This window comes from Athene noctua, chromosome 16 (genome assembly GCF_965140245.1).
Source record: "Athene noctua chromosome 16, bAthNoc1.hap1.1, whole genome shotgun sequence".
Lineage (NCBI taxonomy): Eukaryota > Metazoa > Chordata > Aves > Strigiformes > Strigidae > Athene > Athene noctua.
Window position 1 is genome coordinate 17,168,977 of NC_134052.1, and position 19,995 is coordinate 17,188,971.

The 19,995-nt window shown below is 59.2% G+C and overlaps 1 protein-coding gene across 5 annotated transcripts in view; it reads right to left on the bottom strand.

Moving 5' to 3' along the window:
* Positions 1 to 9,258: 9,258 nt before the first annotated feature.
* Positions 9,259 to 19,995, bottom strand: part of CDH22 (cadherin 22) — a 116,650-nt gene continuing 105,913 nt past the window's right edge. For all 5 annotated transcript variants that reach the window (XM_074920229.1, XM_074920232.1, XM_074920231.1 and 2 more), the window contains 2 exons: positions 13,332 to 13,583; positions 9,259 to 12,176 (listed from right to left, as the gene is read on the bottom strand). In XM_074920229.1, coding sequence (XP_074776330.1) covers positions 11,638 to 12,176; positions 13,332 to 13,583 — 791 coding nt within the window. In that variant the 3' untranslated portion in view covers positions 9,259 to 11,637. The remainder of the gene's footprint in view (positions 12,177 to 13,331; positions 13,584 to 19,995) is intronic.

Here is a 19,995-nt window from a genome sequence, read left to right on the forward strand (position 1 = left end):
GCAGGGCCGGCCGCTGCCCGACCGAGGGGCATCGCGGCCGCAGCCCCTCCTCAGTGGAAGCTTGTTCCTCACACGCGTCTCCGCCTGACAGGCTGGGCCCTACGTAAATGCCTACCATAATCACACTGAGAGCTATCAAACTATCTAATTTAATTTCTTTGTGAAAATAAATAGCTAAAGTGGCCCTAGGTACATGCATAAATACTTCAGCTTTATGTTGGGCCTGTTAATACTTCTCCCAGCTTGTGCAGTTGTAATGCACACTTAATAAGTACATATTTATTGCATGTCTTGTTCTGGTGGAATGGTGAGGAGTTTTTGCTGAATAAGCAGGAAAACAGCTTAGTCTGTAATAAAAAAGGGGGGGGAGTTAAAGGAAAATATGCTGGGTAATTAATGATTTGGCTTCGAACAGCCGTAATTTTTTATTAAGCAAGTATGCAAATATGGCGTAAGTGGCTGTGTTAGTGTTCGATGACTTTTTTTAAACCCTGATGGCTGATCTCTGTAATACCACCTCTCTTCTTCCTGTCTGCACAGAGATGGTGCTGAGCAAACACGAGCACTGTGGAGGTGTCTGAGCGCGCGTGCGCAGGGCACGCACCTTGCCCGCCCGCAGCCCTGGCCAGGGAGTGCCTGTGGGCTCCGCGCCGTGCCCCGCGCCTCCTCCGGGTACCAGGGACCCCTGCGCCCCGTGCACACCCCGAGGCGCGGTGGGGCCGCCCCAGGGGCTGCACGAGCGCTCACAGCCCCTTCTCTGTGGGGAGGGTCCCAGGTGGTGGCTGTCCGGGGGCTCCACGGGTCCCCGCCGCAGGGTCCGAGCCGGGCTCTTGGGGCTGCTGCTGCTGCGATACAAGGGAGACCCAGAGACCGTGGGGGCATCCCACGAACAGCACGAGGAGGCTTAACTCTGCGAACGAGTCCTGCGGCTCCTTGGTTGGAGAAGACGGCTCAGCTGAGCAGTTTTTGACTCACCGAGCTGGAGCTCGTGCCCTGGGGAGCAGACCCTGAGCCCCCCCTCCCCACGGGAGCAGCAAGGCCCCAGCTCCCACGGACAGCCAGGCGGCTTTTGCCATGGCAAAGCACACAGCCAGGCTGGCAAACAGCACGCTGATCTCCCCATTAGCCCTCATTAGCACGTAGCTGAAAGACAACACGAGTTTAAATTAAGAAGACATCACAATGGTCCCAACTGTGTTACCGCTGTGCTCAGAAAGAGCCCGACAGCTGCTATTTAATACACCTTCATGATCTGTCAGGGCATACGCGCGCTGCACAGCGCAGTGGCTGCGCCTCAGCACACACGTGCTTCTGCATGGCTGCACGTCTCCCCACGCAGGCAACAGCACCTGCGCCCGCACGTGCCCACTGCGGAGCGGGCACGGCCACGGGGCAGGCAGGGCCGATGTGCAGGCAGCAGGGCCGATGTGCAGGCACAGCCACGGTGCAGGTGTGTGCGTGGGGGGACGGGGAGCAGGACAGTCCCGCTCAGCCCCGCTTGCCGGAGTTGCCAGCCTGTCCCAGGACACGCGGCGCAGGTCTGCTGCCGGGGCAGAGCATGTTCCTCCATCACCACAGCCCCGTGCCGCGGTGCCGTGCGTGCATCTGCGCTGGGCAAAGGTGGGGGGGTGCCCCCTGCACGCCTCCACGCGTGGCTGTGACACGGCTCCCACACGTGGGCTCACCTGACCCCCAGGGAGCTGGAAGAAGCCTCGCCACAGGCTGGTGGAGCCGAGGGGCGGCAGGACGCGGGTGCCGGCGGGGATGGCGTCACGCCGGGATTGCTGCTGCCAGCACCGCGGAGCGGTGATATTAGCGCTCAGTATTTACACAGCATGTTCCCAACGTGATGCCTGTTAATGACTCCCACTGACATGGGGGAGCTGGTGGCTGTTACGAGAAGGGAGAAAAGAGGCAACTTGCTTGTGGGCACGGAGAGAGCCAGCACCTGCCTGACGGGAGGCGTGGGGGGGGTGATGATGAAAGTGTGAGCTCGCCCCCCTCACCAGAGACGTGCCCCTGCTCACAGGGGCTGAGCAGCCTGCTGCAGTCCCACGCTGCTGTCCCACGCTGCTGCCTTGCCTGCAATCTCATCTGCCAGCCCACGGCTGTGCCTGCTGGCCTGCAGGAGCCCGGGTCAAGGACAGCACATGCAGAAGGACATGTCCCGTGAATGGGGGGGTGGCAGGCACTGCGCTGTTCCACAGTGCCAGCAGCCTGGCAGGTCTCACCCAGAGGTAGGATGCTCCCACCAGCCTTGGCCAGGCAAGGGAAACTGCTCACGGGCTGACTGCTTCGTATCAGGCACTGCCAAGGCCACCGCAGCGACAAACATTCTTGGCCATGGATTTCCCTGCCAGGCTCATGAATTTCCCACACATTTAGTGACAGTACTGGAGATGCATCCAAGTGCATTAAGCTGTTTTAGATGGTATTTACCATGCACCGACACCTGTGCGGGTCACACGCTGGTGTAGCGAGACCTGCGGGCGCTGCCCTGGGCAGTGCTGGGAACCCTGCAGGGATCGGCAGGCAGCTGGGAACCACCGGCTGTGAGGGCGCAGGGGCTGGGGCTGCCAACCCCGGGAGTCCCGGCTCACTGGGACCACTGGATCCTCTGCCTGCGTGCCAGGTGGGAGCCAAGCACCACTTTGGGTTTTCTGCACCACCCTCCATTTGGCCGCCTTTAAGGGCAAGGTCTGGACCGTGACAGGTCCGTGCTCACCAGACCCGCAAGCCCCAGAAGCATCCGGGGGATACAGCAGAGAAATGAGTGTGGGGATGAAGTGCCAGGCACCCCGTCCTTCCAGAGAAGGCAAGTGGGAGAAGGAAAGGTCAACTCCTGGGCCCCCCCACTGGAGGAGCAGAAAGCTGCAGCACAGCTCAGCGCAGACCTGCTGCCTCAATTATTTATAGGTACCTTGGGTAGAACATGTTTTAATGACATTTGTGCTGGAGCTCAGCAGTGCAGATCTGCACCAAGCCAAGAGTAATGTCAGAGGCTTTTCGGAGGGTAAAAGCAGGATGTCAATCACAGCAGCATGCTCACCTCGGCCCTACATCGCGCTGCCCCTGCCCCGCCGAGAGCCCGCCCGCAGCCCCCGCGATGGATTGATGGGCAAACCCACAGACACACACAGGCCTAAGTCGCCAGGCTTTTTTATGGGTAAATCACAATTAACAAGCTTTCCCCCTAGAATTAGAATGACATCCTGGAAAAATTATGCTCTGGTTTTACAGCAGATGATGGAAAAGCAATGGACTCCTTAGAAGGGGTGCCTGTCCTCCCACCGGGCAGCCACGGCTCCAGCTGGGCAGGACCTCAGCACCCCACGTTAGCAGCCTTGGGGAAGCTCTGCCCGGCCACCCTCAGCCACGCGGTGGTGCAGGCCTGGAGCTGGTCGCATGGGCACGTGCGAGCAGGCTGGGCAAGGATGGGGCAAACGCGGCACACGCAAACCTAAGCAGGAGATGAAGGGGAGGGGACAGACCCGGGGGCCCATCCTGGAGCGAGCGGCCGCGGGGTGATGGGAGCGGTGCGGTGCGGGGGCAGGACACAGCCTGCAGGGCCGCACGGCTGCCTCTGCGCCCCGGTGGCATCTGCTGCTGCGGTGGCAGGGAAGGGACGTGTCTCTGCCTACCCCTGCAATCCTGCAGCCACCTTCTCTCTGCAGCTGGTGGGCTGGGGTCCGCAGGCCAGGGTCCCAGCAGCCAGACCTGGTAGCAGCAGAGGCTCCCAGCCATGCCGGGCAGACACAACCCGCTCCAGCACCTCCAGCGCCTTCCTGGAGAGGAACCCAGAGCCCTGAGCTGCGGTGCTGCTGCACCTCAGCTTGCCCGTGCATCCCACAGCATGCCTTGTTCTGGGATTTAAAACTAATTGGACCTAGTGTGTCTTTGCATTTCTGCTTGCAGAATGTAATTTTCTTCAGAAAATGCTCTTTTGCAATTACTGTGAATTACACATGAAAAGCAAGCGACCACATATTGATTGGAGCCCAGGAAAAGCACCAGAGCCATTTAGAGTAGATTAACTTTTTCTGGAAAATGGTTTCACAGTTATTTAAAGAGATTAATCAGTTCATTTCAGGTCATTTACCATTGTTTCTCCAGCCTAGCCTTCCCCCAGCGCATGGCCTGGAATTTCGCCCTCTCCACTGCGGGAAGAGCTGGGGCCTTCCCGCAGGAGCTGCGCCAGGAGGAGGGAAGGAGTCCCTGTCCCCGCGGCGGGTGCAGCGGGCGCTGCTGCCCTGGGCCCTGCCCCGGCCGTGCGCGGGGGACCCCTCCTCCGCCACCGAAAGCACGGGGGCTTCGCGCCAGGCACAGCAGCGGCCTCAGAGAGCCGCGTGGCCGGGGAGCAGCCGCTGCCGCAGGCCGGGGCTGAACCCCAAAGCAAGCTGCGCCCGGGCGCCGGGCCCTGCCCGCCCCTCCGCACCGACGGCGTGTGCCACGTCCCTCCTGCTCCCGGTCATCGCACCTGCGCGCCCTCACCTGCCGCCTCCTCCACGGCGCCGCCGGGGTGGCAAAGCCACCGGCACCCTGCAGGCAGAGCAGGCTCCCTCCCTGACACATTTCAAAGCACTTTTTGCTTTGGGAAGAAAGTACTGAAGTCAAATGGCTCCTGTGGTGGAATACTTTCCAAATGTCAACACAATCTGTGCTACATTACGGCTAAATGTGATAATCTTAACGCCTGGCTTCTTAATGTCAGTGGCACTGAAGTCTGATGGATTGACAGACAGCCAGAATGACATGCAGTCATAGCTGATAAGGGCTCTCTCCAGGGAAATCACAGCTTTTTAAAGATGTTGGCAGCTACTAGCAAGTACCTTTTTATTTAAAAGGATTACAAGCATTGATTGCACTTCCTGTTTTCTTTTTATCACATTTCTGCACCAAGTGAAGCTTGTGCTGCGAGCTGAGCCTTCCAGACAATTATTCTGGAATAATGAAGGCGTGTCATGTTGGCTGTAATGAGTATTTTCAATGCCTAATTTGCGTGCAATGTGAAGGGTTTCAACAGCTGCCTGGTTCCTTGCTAAAGGTGAGTGACTTCTGACCGCAGAGGAAGCTGCTGCAGGCTGACTCAGCTGGGGATAAATTGGGGTGGATGGTTTCTGTTAGCAATGCGTGCTTCCCCCAGCAGAAGAGGGATTAAAACTTTTCCAATTACCATGGTTAAAACACCAGCTAAGGGGATTCTGCTTAGAAATGGATGTCGCTTGCTCCTCCCAGCAAACAGCTGGACTAATTCACACTCACCTGAGCAGCTCCCCCACAGCAGTGACGGCGGCAGATGAAAAATGCATGTCCACAAAATCGCAGTGTAGCTGGACAGGGCACAAACACTGGCTGTTGCTGGCACCAGATGAGGGATGTCCAAGAACAACCTCCTGGATCCGAACCGCGAACGAGCGGCCAAGGCAGCAGCAGAAGCGGCGGGTGGGCAGTGTGCCACGCTGCACTCCCAGGAGAGGCAAATGCTGAGGCACTCAGCTCCCACTCCCGTTTTTACCCTCCCTTGCTGCCCGGTGCCTGGGTTCCAGCGCCGCCGAGGGCAGCGGCCAGGGCAGGCTGGGCTGTGGCCCCTGTAGCTGGGGCCGTGCGAGGGGGATGTGCCCAGGGCGCTGGGTTTGCTTTGCTGTGGGGCTGCAGGGGCTGCGTATCCCAACGGCTTTCAGGCTCTGCCCACCGGTGTTGGATCCAACTCTGCAAAGCCCAAGGGAGTGCCCTAAGAATCTGAAGAACAGTCATTAAATCCACGCTCAGACGTAAAAGGATCCGGAGGCCAGGAGAGAGCCCAGGCCGGGATGTGTGAGTAGGCGAGAGCCCAGTGTCCGGAGGGGGAAGCAGAACGCTCGTCCCCCACTGCACTGCCCCGGCACGCTCAGCCAGGCCAGGGGGAGATTTCAGCCCCACTGACCGACTGCCTGGGAGCAAGATTCCAAGGCCAATTAAAATTCAGTGATTTTGTTTCTCTCTAACTTCCCTGGCTGTGGCAACACAGCCGTGACAGCTGCCTGGAAACTCGGCTCCCGCCCCCACCAGTGAGCAGGGAGGATACCTGCTGCTGCAGAGCCCCCGCCCAGGACATCTCCGGGATGCTGGAAACACTCCCGGGAAGGGCTGGGAGGCAGCGGAGCCACAGCAAGGAGTGAGCAGAGACCAGAGCAGGCGGCACAGCAAGAAACCCCTAACAAGACCCAGCTGCTGTCTTTGCACTGAGCACAGAGATGCAAAATTGAGATAAGCTGAGCAGGGAGAGTCTGATACCAACCCGAAAGGAAGCTCAAGGGCCTGGTAAATGAAAGGATGCAGCGAGCTGTGGTATTAGCTGTGGCAGAGGTGGTTAAAGGAGTCAGCTTTCTGGTGACAGAGCAGCTTCCTCAGAGGATACGGGGGGGGGGGCAGTGATCACCCTGCTGAGCAGCGTGTTACCAATGCAAGTGGGAAGCGGAGGCTTACACAGCCTTGCCTGCACTCGGTTACCAGAGATCTATTTCTCTCTTGAGGGTGCGGATATCACTGCCCTTTTTTAATTTCCCCTTAATGATCCCAGCAGATCACATCCATCTTTCCTCAGTAGCTCTCTGGAGGAGGCCTGGACACCTCGCCATCTGGAGCTCGCCGTGGCTCAGGGCGAAGGCGTTCGCGTGGCCGCTGCAGTGGCTGTGCTGGGGCTGGGAGCAGAGCTGCAGCCGCTGGCTGCCGTCGTAGCACAAGGACACCAACCTCACGGGACTTGTTCAAAATGTGACAGTGGCAAATGTCCTCCACCAGCAGAGAGCCGCAGGCTGCACCCCATGAGGCGAGGGTCGTGCCTCAGCCCCGGAGCAGGTCCTGAGGGGATGACTTGTGTGCGGATGCCGGGAACCCTGAGGAAGGACATGGAGCAACACGGGAGCCAGGACACTGGGGAGCAGCTGGTCTTTGTCAAAAATACCAGACAAAGCAGCACCAGGGAGCTGCCGTGCCCTGCTCCTGCACAGCAGCCGGCTGCAGCAGCCTTCCTTCGGGGAAAGAAACACCCGAAGCTGCAGGTGTCAGCACACAGGGCAGAGCACAGCGGGTTCTGCCGCTGCCGTCACCTCCGACTGCCTGTCCTGTGCCCCCACTGCCCCATGGTGCTGCGTGCTCCACACCCCCAGGGCTGCCTCTGACATGACAAAACCGACCTGGAAGGAGCATCTTCACTCCACAGCCCCTGGGTCTGCCCAACCGGCCAGCTCAGCCCCTGGATCTGCCACTGGAACCAGTGGGCACAGCAGGCCGGGCTCCCTCTCCTGCAGGAGTGAGATCAGGCTGCCCCTGCCCAGCTCTGCAAGGAGCCAGAGGCTGCTACGCAACTGCTGAAGAGAGAGAAGTTGCTATAGAAAAATTTCTTCAAAAGAGGCTGTGTTGAAGGGGCATGGAGCTCTTAAAGCATCTTCACAGATGCTTCTGCAATCAGAGCCCTCAATAATCCTCCTCTTTTGTAGTTAAGGGTCTGGTTCTGGCTGGCAATTTGATTGTTCTGAGCTCTCCATTCGTCCACGATTCCAAGCAGCAAATCCTTCTGCATGGCCCAGGCTCCTCACACTCGGTGCTTGGCACTTGTCACTCCTTTGCTGGGAGCGCCCCGGCTGCGGGGAGTTCCTGGGACATCCCAGCCCACCCGATCCCGAGTCCCCGGATAACCAGGCAGCTACTTCGGGTGCCTGAACCTGGGCAGCAGGATTCAGAGAGAGCACGTCTCTGCTGGCTGCAGCTGGAGCGCCAGAGCTCTTGTTGCTGCAGACCTGGGCTGAGAACCCGGGGTGCAGACACACAGCAACCATCAGTAGCTCCACAAACAGCAGCTGGGCAGCGCTGACACTCTCACTGTGTGGGGGCAAGTAGTGATGATGCTCGCAAAAAGGGCCACTCAAGGCTGGCAGCTAGAGAGGCAATTGGTGCGTACGTGGAGGTTTGGCAGCGCACCTCGTGCATCCGGAAAACCCTCTGGCTTCAAGGCTGTTCCCTTCTGTTACAGCGTCCCACTAACTGCTGTCGTCAAAGGTCACCAGATGCTTCTTCCATAACATTTAGTGAATAATCAAGGGAGCAGGATGGGAGTGGAGGCACAGGAATGGTGAAGAACACAGACACGCTTACAGCCCTCAGGGATCAGTAAGCCTGTTTTGGAGTGAGGACTGCAAGATGCTGTTGAAATGACTGTTGCTTTTTTGGAGGGGTTTGAATTCTGCCCCTGATATCTGCCGACCTACACCAATGCACCACAGAGTTCAGCACGTGCCCCCCGCCACGAGGGCACTCGCGGCTGCATGCCTTGGCAAGCTCCCTGGGCCCAGGGAGGGTCCTGCTTGTTTGCTGTTACCGTGTTTATCGTTCCCTGGTCCCTGGCCATCAAGAAAACCACTAGCAATTGATTTATCTGTGGTCAGGCTGGAGTGTCCTTTATTTGCATTGTTTCAGTATTAGAACTGAGCTGGAAGGAGATTTTTTTTTGCAGGCAGTGACTGAACGCTGCTGTGACACCCCATTACCACCCTGAGAACGGGTCATGGTAGCAAACCCCTTGCCAGTGCCCAGCTGCTGTGACCCGGTACCTGAGCAGGATCCGTGCCTGTGGGAGGTCGCCTGTGACTCAGGGGAACACCAAAGACGCACTTTTCAAGGAACGTGGAGGAACTCTGTCGGCTGAGGGAGACCATGTGGACACATCACCAGACTTTGTTGCTCGGTGTGCACTTTGCCTCTGCCCGTTCTGCAGGACGAAGGACCAACAACCCCCTTGCAGGATGAGCTGCCCCCTCCCACGGGCAGCGCCGCGGGGACTGCACCAAGGAGCCCGCGGCCGGCTGCGGTGGCTCAGCCCAGACCCTGGTGCCGGGGGCTCTGGCTGGGAGCAGGCACAGCAGACACGTACCCCACGCCTCGGGCCACCCAAAGCACAACCCAACCTTCTCCTGCAGAAGAGATGGAGAGAGACAAGGGCATTTTTTTCATCATGTCCTTCAAATTCAGACAGAAAAATTGTCCCTTCTCTTGAAGAAGCTTTTTCTGATAAGCCTTTAATGAGCAATGGGAAGAAGCCAGAGAAGCGGCGTCCTGCCCGGGGGAGGGTGCTGCGGGGGGCAGGTGGTTTGGACGCCAGGTCTCAGCAGGGAACACGCTGCCAGGCTGTGCCCTGGCCCATCCTGCCGCACCCCAGTCAGCCCGGTCCCTGTGGGAAGGCACCGATGGGACCGCGGTGACAGGCAACGTGAGGAAACGAAACAAGAAAAGATAAGCAAGTAAGATTCAGGCTAGACGACAAGGAAATAATTTATTTCCAGGTCCTAGAAAGACCTTGAAAAAATAACAAGGGCGAGGAAATCAACCTCCTAATTTCATTTGGGTAGAGAAAGAAAACCAAAGTGACTCCATCAGACACTGTGGCAGCTGCCAGCTCCTGCGGGTGTGGGTGGGCAGGGAGCGCAGGGCAGCTCGGCCGGCTCGCCCGGCACCGCGCTCCTCCCGTATTTACACGTGGGGTAGAAATTAAAACGCAAGCGTGCGCACATGCGTGCCGGAGAGGAGTGGCTGGTCAGGGGTGGGGAGCAGCCTGGTGGGAGGGTTTGCTAAACACATACCCTGTCAGACCCCATCTCCCACGGAGAGAGCCCTGCTATTGCACAACACTTCTGCTAGAGGAAGGGCCAGCTCCAGAGGGGCTTGGGCACAGCGCTCCAGCTCGGAGGGAAATCATGAACACGTTCCTGAGGAAAGAGAGGGCCTTCTCTGTTCTCCAGCTCCGGCGTGCAGCGCAGCGCCTGCCTGAGGCGGCGTGGCCGGAGCCGGCACTCGAGGGCCAGCGCCTGTTGGCCCCTCTGCTGCCTCCCCATCATCATCACAGTGAACCAGCAGCCGCCTATTTGGGGGGGGCCAGAGACACCCTGAGAAGCGAGCAGCTCCCGGCCCCAGCGTGGCAGCCATGCGCTGCTCCCGTGTGAGCTGACACAGTGGTAGCGGGCAGGAGCCACTGAAGGCAGGAGCTGTGGCAAAGACACATCCTGCCCCTCTCCACTGTCAGGGCTCACACTGCAGCCAAAGGACCAACACCAGCAGCCGGGAAGCAACACACAGTAAAAAATGAACACACATGTACATTTACATTAAACCTTCTCCAAGGAGAGAAAACACTGTGGCTAAACTAAAAGGACAAACCCAATGACAAGCCCAGGATGCGTCAGGCCTTGGGAGACCTTATCAGTTACCTATCAATGATATTTATCCAACATGAACAGATAGGGAGCTGCACTAGCCAGCACAGCTGGAGAAGATGCCCAACACGCTGCTCAATTTACCCCGTGGGGAGTCAGCAGGCGGGGAAGGTGCAGGGCACTGAGCGCTCTCCTCCAGCATCATCCCGCCGGCCTCCTCCCGAGCTGCCTCCGAACCAAAGTTTCTGTACAAAAGCGGCCCCGCTGCGGGAGCTCATGCTGGCTTCTTGCAGGACACTGTGCGGGGTGGGGACACCCTGGGTACCCGGGGGTGTCACAGACCTGCCTGGGCCGCACAGCAGCGCCAGCAGGATCTGGCCTATGCGCAGGTCCTGGGGTGGCTTTTCTGTCACCAGCGGTGATGCTTTACTGTCAAGCTGGGTGTACGCAGGAATTATCCTTCCAACCCAGGGGGCTGGGGTCCTCTCACTGCCCACAGCACAGCCCCCTAGCCAGGACGCAGCTGCCCCCCCTCCCCGGCTGGGGTGCACCCAGGTCCTGCCCGTGTTGTTTGGTGGAGCTGGCGCGTGGCCGAGCCCTGTGGACCCAGGTCCGAGCTGCTCCGCGGCCCAGGCACGGCACCGTGCCCCGGCGTCTGTCACCGGGGCCGTGGACATCTGGACCCTACAGACAACGCCTGCTGGGGAGGGAGGGGGAGCCCCTTCAGATCACAAACAGCTTTGATAACCACAAGAAAGGTCTAAGAGCCGAGGGGCGAAGCTGTTGCAGCTTAGAGGCAGAGTGTGTTCTGGCGTGGGCTCCGGTGCAGCGGCCGCTCCCGGCAGGACGTGACCTTGGAGCCCCCATCCAGCACGCAGCCCTGGTGTGGCACCTGCCAAGGAGCCCCCGCCCAGAGAGAAGGGGGACTCCAAAAAGCAAGTGAACATAAGGGGGAAAAAGCTGAACAAAAGTTAAAAGCTTGTTTCCCTCTGCAAGGAAAGCTCTTAAAGAAATCAAAGCACTTCAAACGCTCTGACTCAAGTGACAAAAACAATTTAGACAACAAAAGGCTCCCGGTTTGCTCTTCCTCTCCTGAACTGGGCTCACTGAACAGATCTATTTAAATGATAATTTGTGGGGGAGAAACTCCCTCCAAACTCTCTTGAATTAGATTCTCTCTTCCTTAAATTAATGCGTAGTGCTTTAATGGAGACTGGCGTTAAGGAGATGCTGATGGTTCCTCTGGGCGATCCGACCTCGCTGCGCGGCAGCACTCGGGCAGGAGGCAGCTGCGAGGAGCACGTCGGCCGCTGCCCCCGGCCCCGCGGCACAGCCCCTCTGCGGCAGCTGCAGAGCCCGGCTGGAGACACGCGCTGTGCCCGCGCCGCAGTCCCCACGCCGCCGTCCCCCGGCCCAGGAGGTGCCGGCGGCCTGGCGGGGGTTGGCGGGACGGCTAGGACTCCTCGGTGTCCTCCTCGTCCCTGCGCCCCGCATAGAGCGCTGCCAGCTGCCGGAAACGCGGCCCCCAGCCCCCCAGGTAGGAGAAGTCCTGCTCCGAGCTGCTGGACCAGGTGTTGATGGAGCTCAGGGAGGGCACGGGCGAGTCCGAGCCCTCGAAGGCGTAGGTCTGGAACGAGTCGTAGGGCGGCACAGAGAGGTCCTCGTCTGCCTGCTCCACCTTCCTGCAGATGTAGTCCCTGAACACAGAGAAGTCCAGGTCCGGGCTCTGCACCCACTGCGGGAGGGCGCGGAGCTCGGAGGCCGGGTTTCCGCCCGGGGCCCCTTCTCCTGGCCCCCCACCCCCGTCACCACCTTTGATCTCGCTGAAGTCGTAGAGGCTGCGCAGGGCTGACATGTCGTAGGCCTCCGTGTCCTGTTCGCCACCCCCTTCATCATTGTATTTGATGACATTGTCCCTCATGTCCTCGTCATCGTCAGACGTCAGGTGGCTTTTGTGGTGTCGCTTCAGCGTGAGGATCAGAAGGACGAGCACTGGGAAAGGAAGAGATGGTCAGAGGGGTGCAAGGCTCGTGCAGGGCAGCAGGGTGCAGGGGCACCGTCCCCTCCAGTGTGGGCAGCGCCGCAGCCAAGACCACTGGCACGTTCCTGCCAGCCAGGCCCATCCAGCAGCAGTGGCGCCGCAGCACTGCCTGGGTGAGAGGTTTGCCTGGGCTCCAGCACGGACCAGGAGCTTCCTTCCCCATGCGCAGAGACAGGGGGGAGAGATGGATGAACACACGGCTGGACAAACGGATGGATTCTGCAGAAGATGAGTAGGAAAAGGGGGTGCATGAATCACAGCAGCAGCCAAATGTTGGAATGGTGAATGTGGAGCAGATGGCAGAGAGCCTGAGCAACGAGCCGCAGCTGTGTCCTGGATCATCATCCCTTCATCCCATCACCTTTAAAGCACTGATGTGCACTTTATTCATTTGGGCAATTAGGCAGAAATTTGTTTGCGCTGCGTTGGAAAATGAAACCAGTGTAAAGTGCACCCTGTGGAAAAGGGTTTTCTAAATGGAGACACAGCAGGCGATGGGGAGCGGAAACGTGCCAAGGAGAGGAGCCCTCGCTGCACAAGGCGCCGGCTTCCGCAGGCAGCGCCAGGGAGAGCTGCGAGCCAGCGCTGTCCACCAGCTGCCCCAGGTAAACCCGAGGCACGGCAGCATCCCTCCCCCAGAGCCCCTGCCCAGGCTCGTGCCAGCCCGTGCTTCCCCCGCGCCTTCTCGCCGTGCCGTGCCGGCCCTCACAAGCTTGTGCCAGTGTCGGGGCAGCCGGTGGCACCCCCAGGGCACAGGTCCCGGCCTGGGCAACGCTCTGGTCTGTGCACACCCCCGTGTCCCCCAGCCCGGCGGCCTGCCCACGTGCTCACACGCACTCAAATGTGACCAGAGCTCTAAGGTGAGAGCACAACTGTCTGCCCCGCACCCGAGGTAAGAGCCTGCTGAGCCTGTGGGAGCTTCCCGTGGTCCCCCCCGGCAGGGGCTGGGCGTCCTGCCCCCCACGCTGCAGCCACCAGCGTGGGGACAGGGGCAGAGGAGCCTGTGCCGTGCCCACAGCAACCGCCTGCGCTCGTCTTTGTGATGCTGGATGGAGAGGGGACAGGGGACAGGGCAGGAGGTGGCCGAGGGACAGGTGGGCACTCACCGACCAGGATGAGGACGCACACCAGCAGCGCGATGAGGGCGCCGGGGCTCAGTGTAGCCGACACGACGTAGGCCGTGCTGTTGCAGGACTGGATGGCCCCGTTGCTGTCGCAGCCGCAGATGCGGATGGTCAGAGTCCCGGTGCTGCTGAGGGCCGGGGGGCCGCTGTCCACCACCAGAATAGGGAGCAAGTACACGTCCTGCTCCTGGCGATTGAAGCCCATCCTCTGTGTGTGCACTGCAGCCGTGTTGTCTGCAGGGAACAAGGAAACCCACAGCAAAGTCACACCCGTAGCTCAGCCAGCAGGACTCCTCCACGCTCACGATGAGCAGTGGTTGCTTGTGCGCCAGCTCTGGCAGCAGCCCAAAGACTGGACGGGTCGTCCCTCCTCTCCATCACAGGGGAGCAGGAGCCAGGTCGTAGCTCCCCTGCACCACCACCCCCAGCAGCCCGAGCGCCCGGAGGTGACCAGCTCCTCTCCAGCATGTGCCCCTTGGCCGGGCACCTCCAGGCCAGCCCAGGACCTTGCCCGCCAGCGCCCAGGGCATGGCAAGCCCAGCACAGGAGCAACAGCAACGCAGGCGTCTGAGCTGTGCTGACGAACACCACAGAGCAGAGAGAGGTTAAAAACCTTCCAGAAGACCCTCTAAGAGTGGCACAGAGTGGGAATCGGGATAAAAATTAGTTGCTGACAGAGACCAGAATGGATGGGGGTCTGCAAGAGCAGTTACTGCTTCCAAACCTGAGAGCTGGGGGTGAAGGGTCCTGCCTGAGCCAGGGGACCAAATACCCCCAGGAGGACCCTCTGTAACTTCTGAAGGAGCAGGCAGAGCTCCTCCCAGCTGAGCCAGCTCTCCTCCTCCTCCCCATCAGCTCAAGCCCTGCTCTTGCAGGGGCTCAGCAGCACAGCACAACCCACCACAATCCCATTAACGCAGCTGCTTCACGGGACCCTCCAGGGCCCCGGTGCCAGAGCTGAACCCAAGCAGCAGCTGCACCCAGACAGCCCAGAGCAGGGAGGGCAGGAACAGGGACTGAAAACCAGCTCAGATCCCTGCTCCTGTGTGCTGCTCCCCGCCAGCCAGAAGCAGAGCGGGCAGGAAGGGATTGAAGAGTAGCTGAACAATTGTGGCCAGATGTCAGAAGTCGCTGCCGAGCGTCTGCAGTCTTTATCTAATAAAACATAGATTGACCCGCTCACAGCAAGGTGCTGCTGTCTACAGACTCTCTCCTCATTGCACCTGATTTATGGTGGACTGGCCCCTTTCTGTATCAATCAGCTTTTCGATCGGAAAAGACATCTATTCTAATTCTGGCTCTTGGGCTGCCTGCCACCACGGAAATTGCTGTATGGATCGGGCGCTGCACGGGAGCACACGGGGCACGGCCAGGACAGAGGGTGAGCCAGGAGTGGAGCAGCGGGGCAGGCAGAGGCTGAGCCGCGGCACCGGGAGATCCACCGGCTGCAGGGGCAGAGCCCGGAGGCGCCGCACAGCAGCCGGGGCAGAGCATGGAGCCCATCACCCCCCCGCTGCTCAGGGCTGGGGCAACGGCAGTTGGGGCAGAGTCTGGAGGGACCCCAGTGCTGAGCCCTTGCCCAGCTCTGCCCACGCCACCGGCAGCGGCACAGACGACCTGCCCCAGCCCTGCTGCAACCGGCCCCTGCAGAGCTGAGCGAGGGCAGGGCTGGTCTCTGCTTCAGGGAGTCTGGAGGAGCAGGAGCTGGGGCCATCTGCACCCCCTGTGCTGCCACCCTGCGAGGGGGCAAAGGCGAGGCCCATCCAGCGCATGCTGGAGCGAAGCACGGCGTGGTGCAGCGGGAGCGAGCGCAGAGCAGACAGCAATAAGGCAAATGCTTGTGCGAGTGGATCTGGGGACCGGTGGCCTCGGAAGAGAAATGCTGCCTGCAGCAGCAGTGCCAGCAGCCTGCAGTGGGCCGGGCCCGCAGCCCAGAGCACGATCCTTCTGCACCACACGCCGTGCCGGGCCTCTCTGTGTGTGAGGCAGAGCCCACCCACCCTCTGCCCGGGCAGCCACCCGGTCCTGCAGGACACGAGCCACTGTGGCCACGGCTCCTGGAGCAGCACGTGGCACCAGCACAGAGACAACTGCGCAGAGCTGCCTGGAGGAGCAGGGCAGCACTAGTCCCAGGGCGGCGGGGAGCCTGAGCACGTGCGGCGGTGGAGTTTGCTGAGAAGCTGCCTATTGCCTACCACGGACAAGCTAGGAGAAAGAATTATTGCTATGCTAATCATATGCACAAAGGTAACAAGATCTCATTTGATGCTGCTCCCTCAGCTTGCTGCAGCATAGCAGGGAGATATAAATAACATTAATGGCACCATCTCAGCAAGAGGCCAGGACTAACTCCTAGCTAGCCCAGCTAAACATAAGCCTCGGTCATCTGGGTCCAGCAGAGATGAAGCCACAGGACAGACGGGACAGATCAACTCGTGTGAGCAAGGCCCTGGCCTGGCCGGGAAGGTTGCCTTCGCCGGCACCATCACACCAGTCAAGCAACCAGCCTGAGCTTGCAGTCGGATCCTGACTCGGAGGATCCCCATGCGCAGCCCTGCCCCTCCACGTGCTGCTCAGCCCATCTCTGGTCCGACAAACGGCTGCACCCGGGAGCTCTCCCAGCGCCCATGCGCGCGCCCCTTCAGCGCTGAGGAAATGCAGGAGTAGCACCAGCTCCTCACCTCTGGAAATGCAGCAGAGGGCTGGTGACTCCCTTTCTCTTTACAGCCAGCTCAGCTCCTCTTAGGGACCTGCCACAAGGCACGCTGTATTTTTAGAAGCAGTCTCTAGAAATCAAGGGGAAATGCATGTGCAAGTCACAGAGGCAGCCACTAACCTCGGCTCAGCTGAGACTGCTCAGACAGTGTGTTGCACCAGAGCCCCCTCACACCTCTGAGTACGGGAAAGAGAAATATTTTCACCACTGAACCCACAAAGTCAAAATAAAGCAGCCAGTACTTAAATATATCATCAGCGTGACAGACAGCTCTGATCCAAGAAACCTCCGCTCAGAAAGGGGCTGAGGTCTCGCTCTGTAACCCAGAACTCGGTACCAGGGGGAGAGACAAAAATCAGAGCCTACAAAACACTATTTCAACATGAAGCTACACTTTTTCTCTTGAACAGGGTGACATGAGCACTTCCTACGGGAAGGAGATCCACAGAAATTTCACCCCCACACCTGCGATGCTGCTCGCCGAGGCCGGACCCCAGCCTGGCAGAGACCAGCTCCCTCCAGGCACCGAGAGGGCTCCAGCCGCCTCCCTGCTGCCCACCCACTGTGCCCCCAGCTCCCTGGGCACCCCTGCTACTTGCAGACTTCTGTGTTCCCTTCCGAGATACTGCAGCAAAAGCAGTGCTGCCGCCAGACAACACAGTCTATTTAACAGACCATAGATGTGAAGAAAATTTTGCCCAGATCTGGTAAAATGTATCCTGGAAAATGCATCCAAAGCAACCTTCTACAAAACAGTGTAATTTCTCTTGGTACAGTTGTTTCTTTACATGCAGCTGACCCAAGGCAGCTGCTGCAGGATGCGTGTCCTGGCACAGATCTGTTTGTACCGGCACAGCCGGAGTCGTTGCGAGGAAAAGCCAGGCAGGCCTGGCCCTGCAGCCTCTCGTGTCTCTGCCTCTGCAGCAGCTTTCTGCTAAGGTTACTTCTGGGGTCATGAGGTTGAGAAGCAGCATTTCCCAGGTGGTGGCACTGAAATTTGAGCAGATGTTAATCCACAGCTTTCCTGCACAGATGAGTTTGGATCTCCACACTTATGTTTTCCTGCCCAGTCTCCCTGAGGTTGTGCCACGTGCTTTCTGAAGCCCCAAGCCAAACCTTTTACTATCGTTGCCCTCTTGCTACACAAACTGACATTTCCTGCACAGGTTTCCTGTGCCCACCTGCCCCGGGCACACAGTGATGTTATCCTGTGCTGCATCCCATCACCTTGTGGGATGCACTGGAGGCGGCTGCTCCGCCAGCCCGAGGAGCACCTCACCAGAGAAGACAGAAACCAACCCGAGCCGAGTGTGCAGGGACCCAGCCATACTGCTGCAAGAGGAAAGTTTAGGAACACAATATACTCTGGTGGTAGTGTAACATCACTGGGAATAATAAAATAATTAAGTCTCTCAGACTCCCTCTCCAAAGCAGCTCTTGGCAGCTTCAAAGACAGAGCTAATAAATCCTTCCCATAACTGAATCTTGAACAGTGCTAGGAGAACAGAAGGGAGCAAGCTACCTCCCGTTTGGATTTCGATATCCCTGCCTCTCCCACAGTCCTGGGGCCCCACAAGCATCTGCCTCCCCCTTCTCCAGCAGCTGTTCTGCAGCCCCGGTGCTGCCCAAAAGGAGCAGACTCCCCTCTCCAGCCCCAGGCAGGTGCAGCTGGTAGGTGAACCACCGATTTTTCCCTTGTGCCTCTTCCTTCTCCCAAGTTCTCTGAGTGCCAGGCCACAGCACCACCGCTGCTCATTTGCCTTTTGCTCAGCCCCCACGGAGATTCGATGGCGTTTTTCACCCCCTCCATTGGATCAGCATCTGCACTGTTCGTGCCGAGATCAGCATCCCTGTAGGGCTGGAGGAGGCTTCCTCTATCCTGAGGCAATTGTTGAATCCTAACATTTTGCTTTTGATTGTTATGATTTTCAGATCTTCTATCACCCATTACATGCTCTTAATGAGACCTGCAGAGAGTTCAGACATCTGCTTGCCTAGCCCTTGGGCTCTGGAGTCAGCAGCTCCATGTGTCACTCCATATTATGTAGCACCCTTCCAGGTTGCTGGGCTTGGATTCCTTCTACCATCCCTTCCAACACAATTAGCATTTCTTGGAGAACATGATTTCAGGCTTTAATTGCCTTTGATCCTTCTGTAATCAATTTTCTCGGGCCAGAAAGCCCCAGCAAAAGGCAAGTTGGGAGGCAGAGGATGGTGAGTGCCTTTGGAATGGCACCAACTGGAGCTGGGTGAGGTCAGCTTTTCCAATTCTCTCTCTTCCTTTAGGCACCTTCCTTCTGGATCACGGCTGCTGTTACCACACATGACATTTATTCCTTGTCTGATGAATTAGGAGGTGCTTGAGCACTCCCTTGGACAGAGCAAAAACACGGAAAGAGACCAGTAGGAAGTGGCACTGTTTCTAGAAGCCTGGCTCCGGCAGCCCAGATGCAGTCCAGCCCCCACAGCCCCCCGCAGGGTCACCTTTTGCTCTGCTGCCTCTGGCCCGGAGCCAGCATCTCCGCGCGGCCGGGAGCTGGCGAGCGGGGCTGTGGGTGCTCGCTGTTGGCGTTTTGCAGGGACCAGCCCCCTCCCTGCGGTTTTGGCTGCAGCACGGCCTGACCCAGCGGGGTCTGGGCAAGAGGCCGCGTCGTGACTGTGTCGGCCCGCAGACGACCTGCCCCGTGACTGCTGCCACGCACACAGTTACTAGCAGACCCTCCACCAGCTCTTCACCTGACGGACAGCCTGACCCCCCGGTCACCCCTACAAACCTCGCAGGCCTCCCCCGCGCTGCCCACCAGGAAGGGCCCTGCCGCGCTCAGCGTCCTCCCCCACCCTCCTGCACTCCCCCGGCCCCACTCCCGCCCCTGTGACCGGGCCCTGCGCTCCGGGTTCTCCCCACCCGCTCGTGCCTGCCCAAGCAGCCCCCGCCATGTTCCCCTATTCCCTGGGGTGCACCAGCAGCCGCCGGAGCCCCCTGCGCTGGGGCCATCACAGCGGTCTCCTCAGCAGCCCGCAGCCCCCGGGCCATGGCCACTGCGGCTGCCCGCTGGCCTGCCCTGCCCGGTGAACCCCAACGGGAGCAGTCCCCAGCGACGTGGGTCCCTGCGTGCCAAGGACAAGTCACTCTCCTGAGGTGGCTTTCTGCTGCCTTGCAGGAGCTGAGGGAAGTCGGGGCAAAGCAAGGGAGAGAAGGATTTAAGCAAGAGCTTAGCGAATCCATCTGTGCTGACATCCATCAGTGTCACTCCTTGGCTGCAAAAGCAATATTTATAAATCACGTTTCAAAACTGGCTACAAATTTGTACAAAGAAACAGATGGGCTGGTGGTAGCAGTTTGTCACCACTGATATTTATATGGAGGAGCAGAGACAAGTGCAAGAGGGGTGAACAAACGAGAGGGAGGCAAGTGGGGGACAAAGGAGGGTGCAGCGAGGGAACGTACCAGAGCGAGGGGCGAAGGCGAGGGCACCCAGGGCGCTCAATGGACTGGAGAGGCGGGGTGGGAGATCTCAAAGGCAGGGGGACGGCACCGAGACGCACTCCCATCAGAAGGAGGGGTGCCACCATCTGCACAGGCAGCCGCCTCCTCTTGCTGCGGAAGACAGCGACGCTTGGCAATTGGGAGGGTCTCCAAACACCCTGGGAATAACCCTGCAGCAACAGCAGTTGTTTTCCCGAGAGCAGAAGGCAGGAGGTGATGCCAGCTTTTACTCATTTTATGCAGTGTTGCACCACATGCAAGGTTTGTGGGATCATTTAGCACGAAGGATTACCCTGTGCAACGAGAGCCTCGTCCCACTCAAGAGAGCAGCAGCTCGGGAGAAATCGGCAGTGCAGGAGCCCGTGTCCTGCAGCCTCCCGCCACGCCAGCCCCGGGCAGCTGCACGAAGCGGCGCCCCCCCCCCCGAGCTCCCACACCCCCAG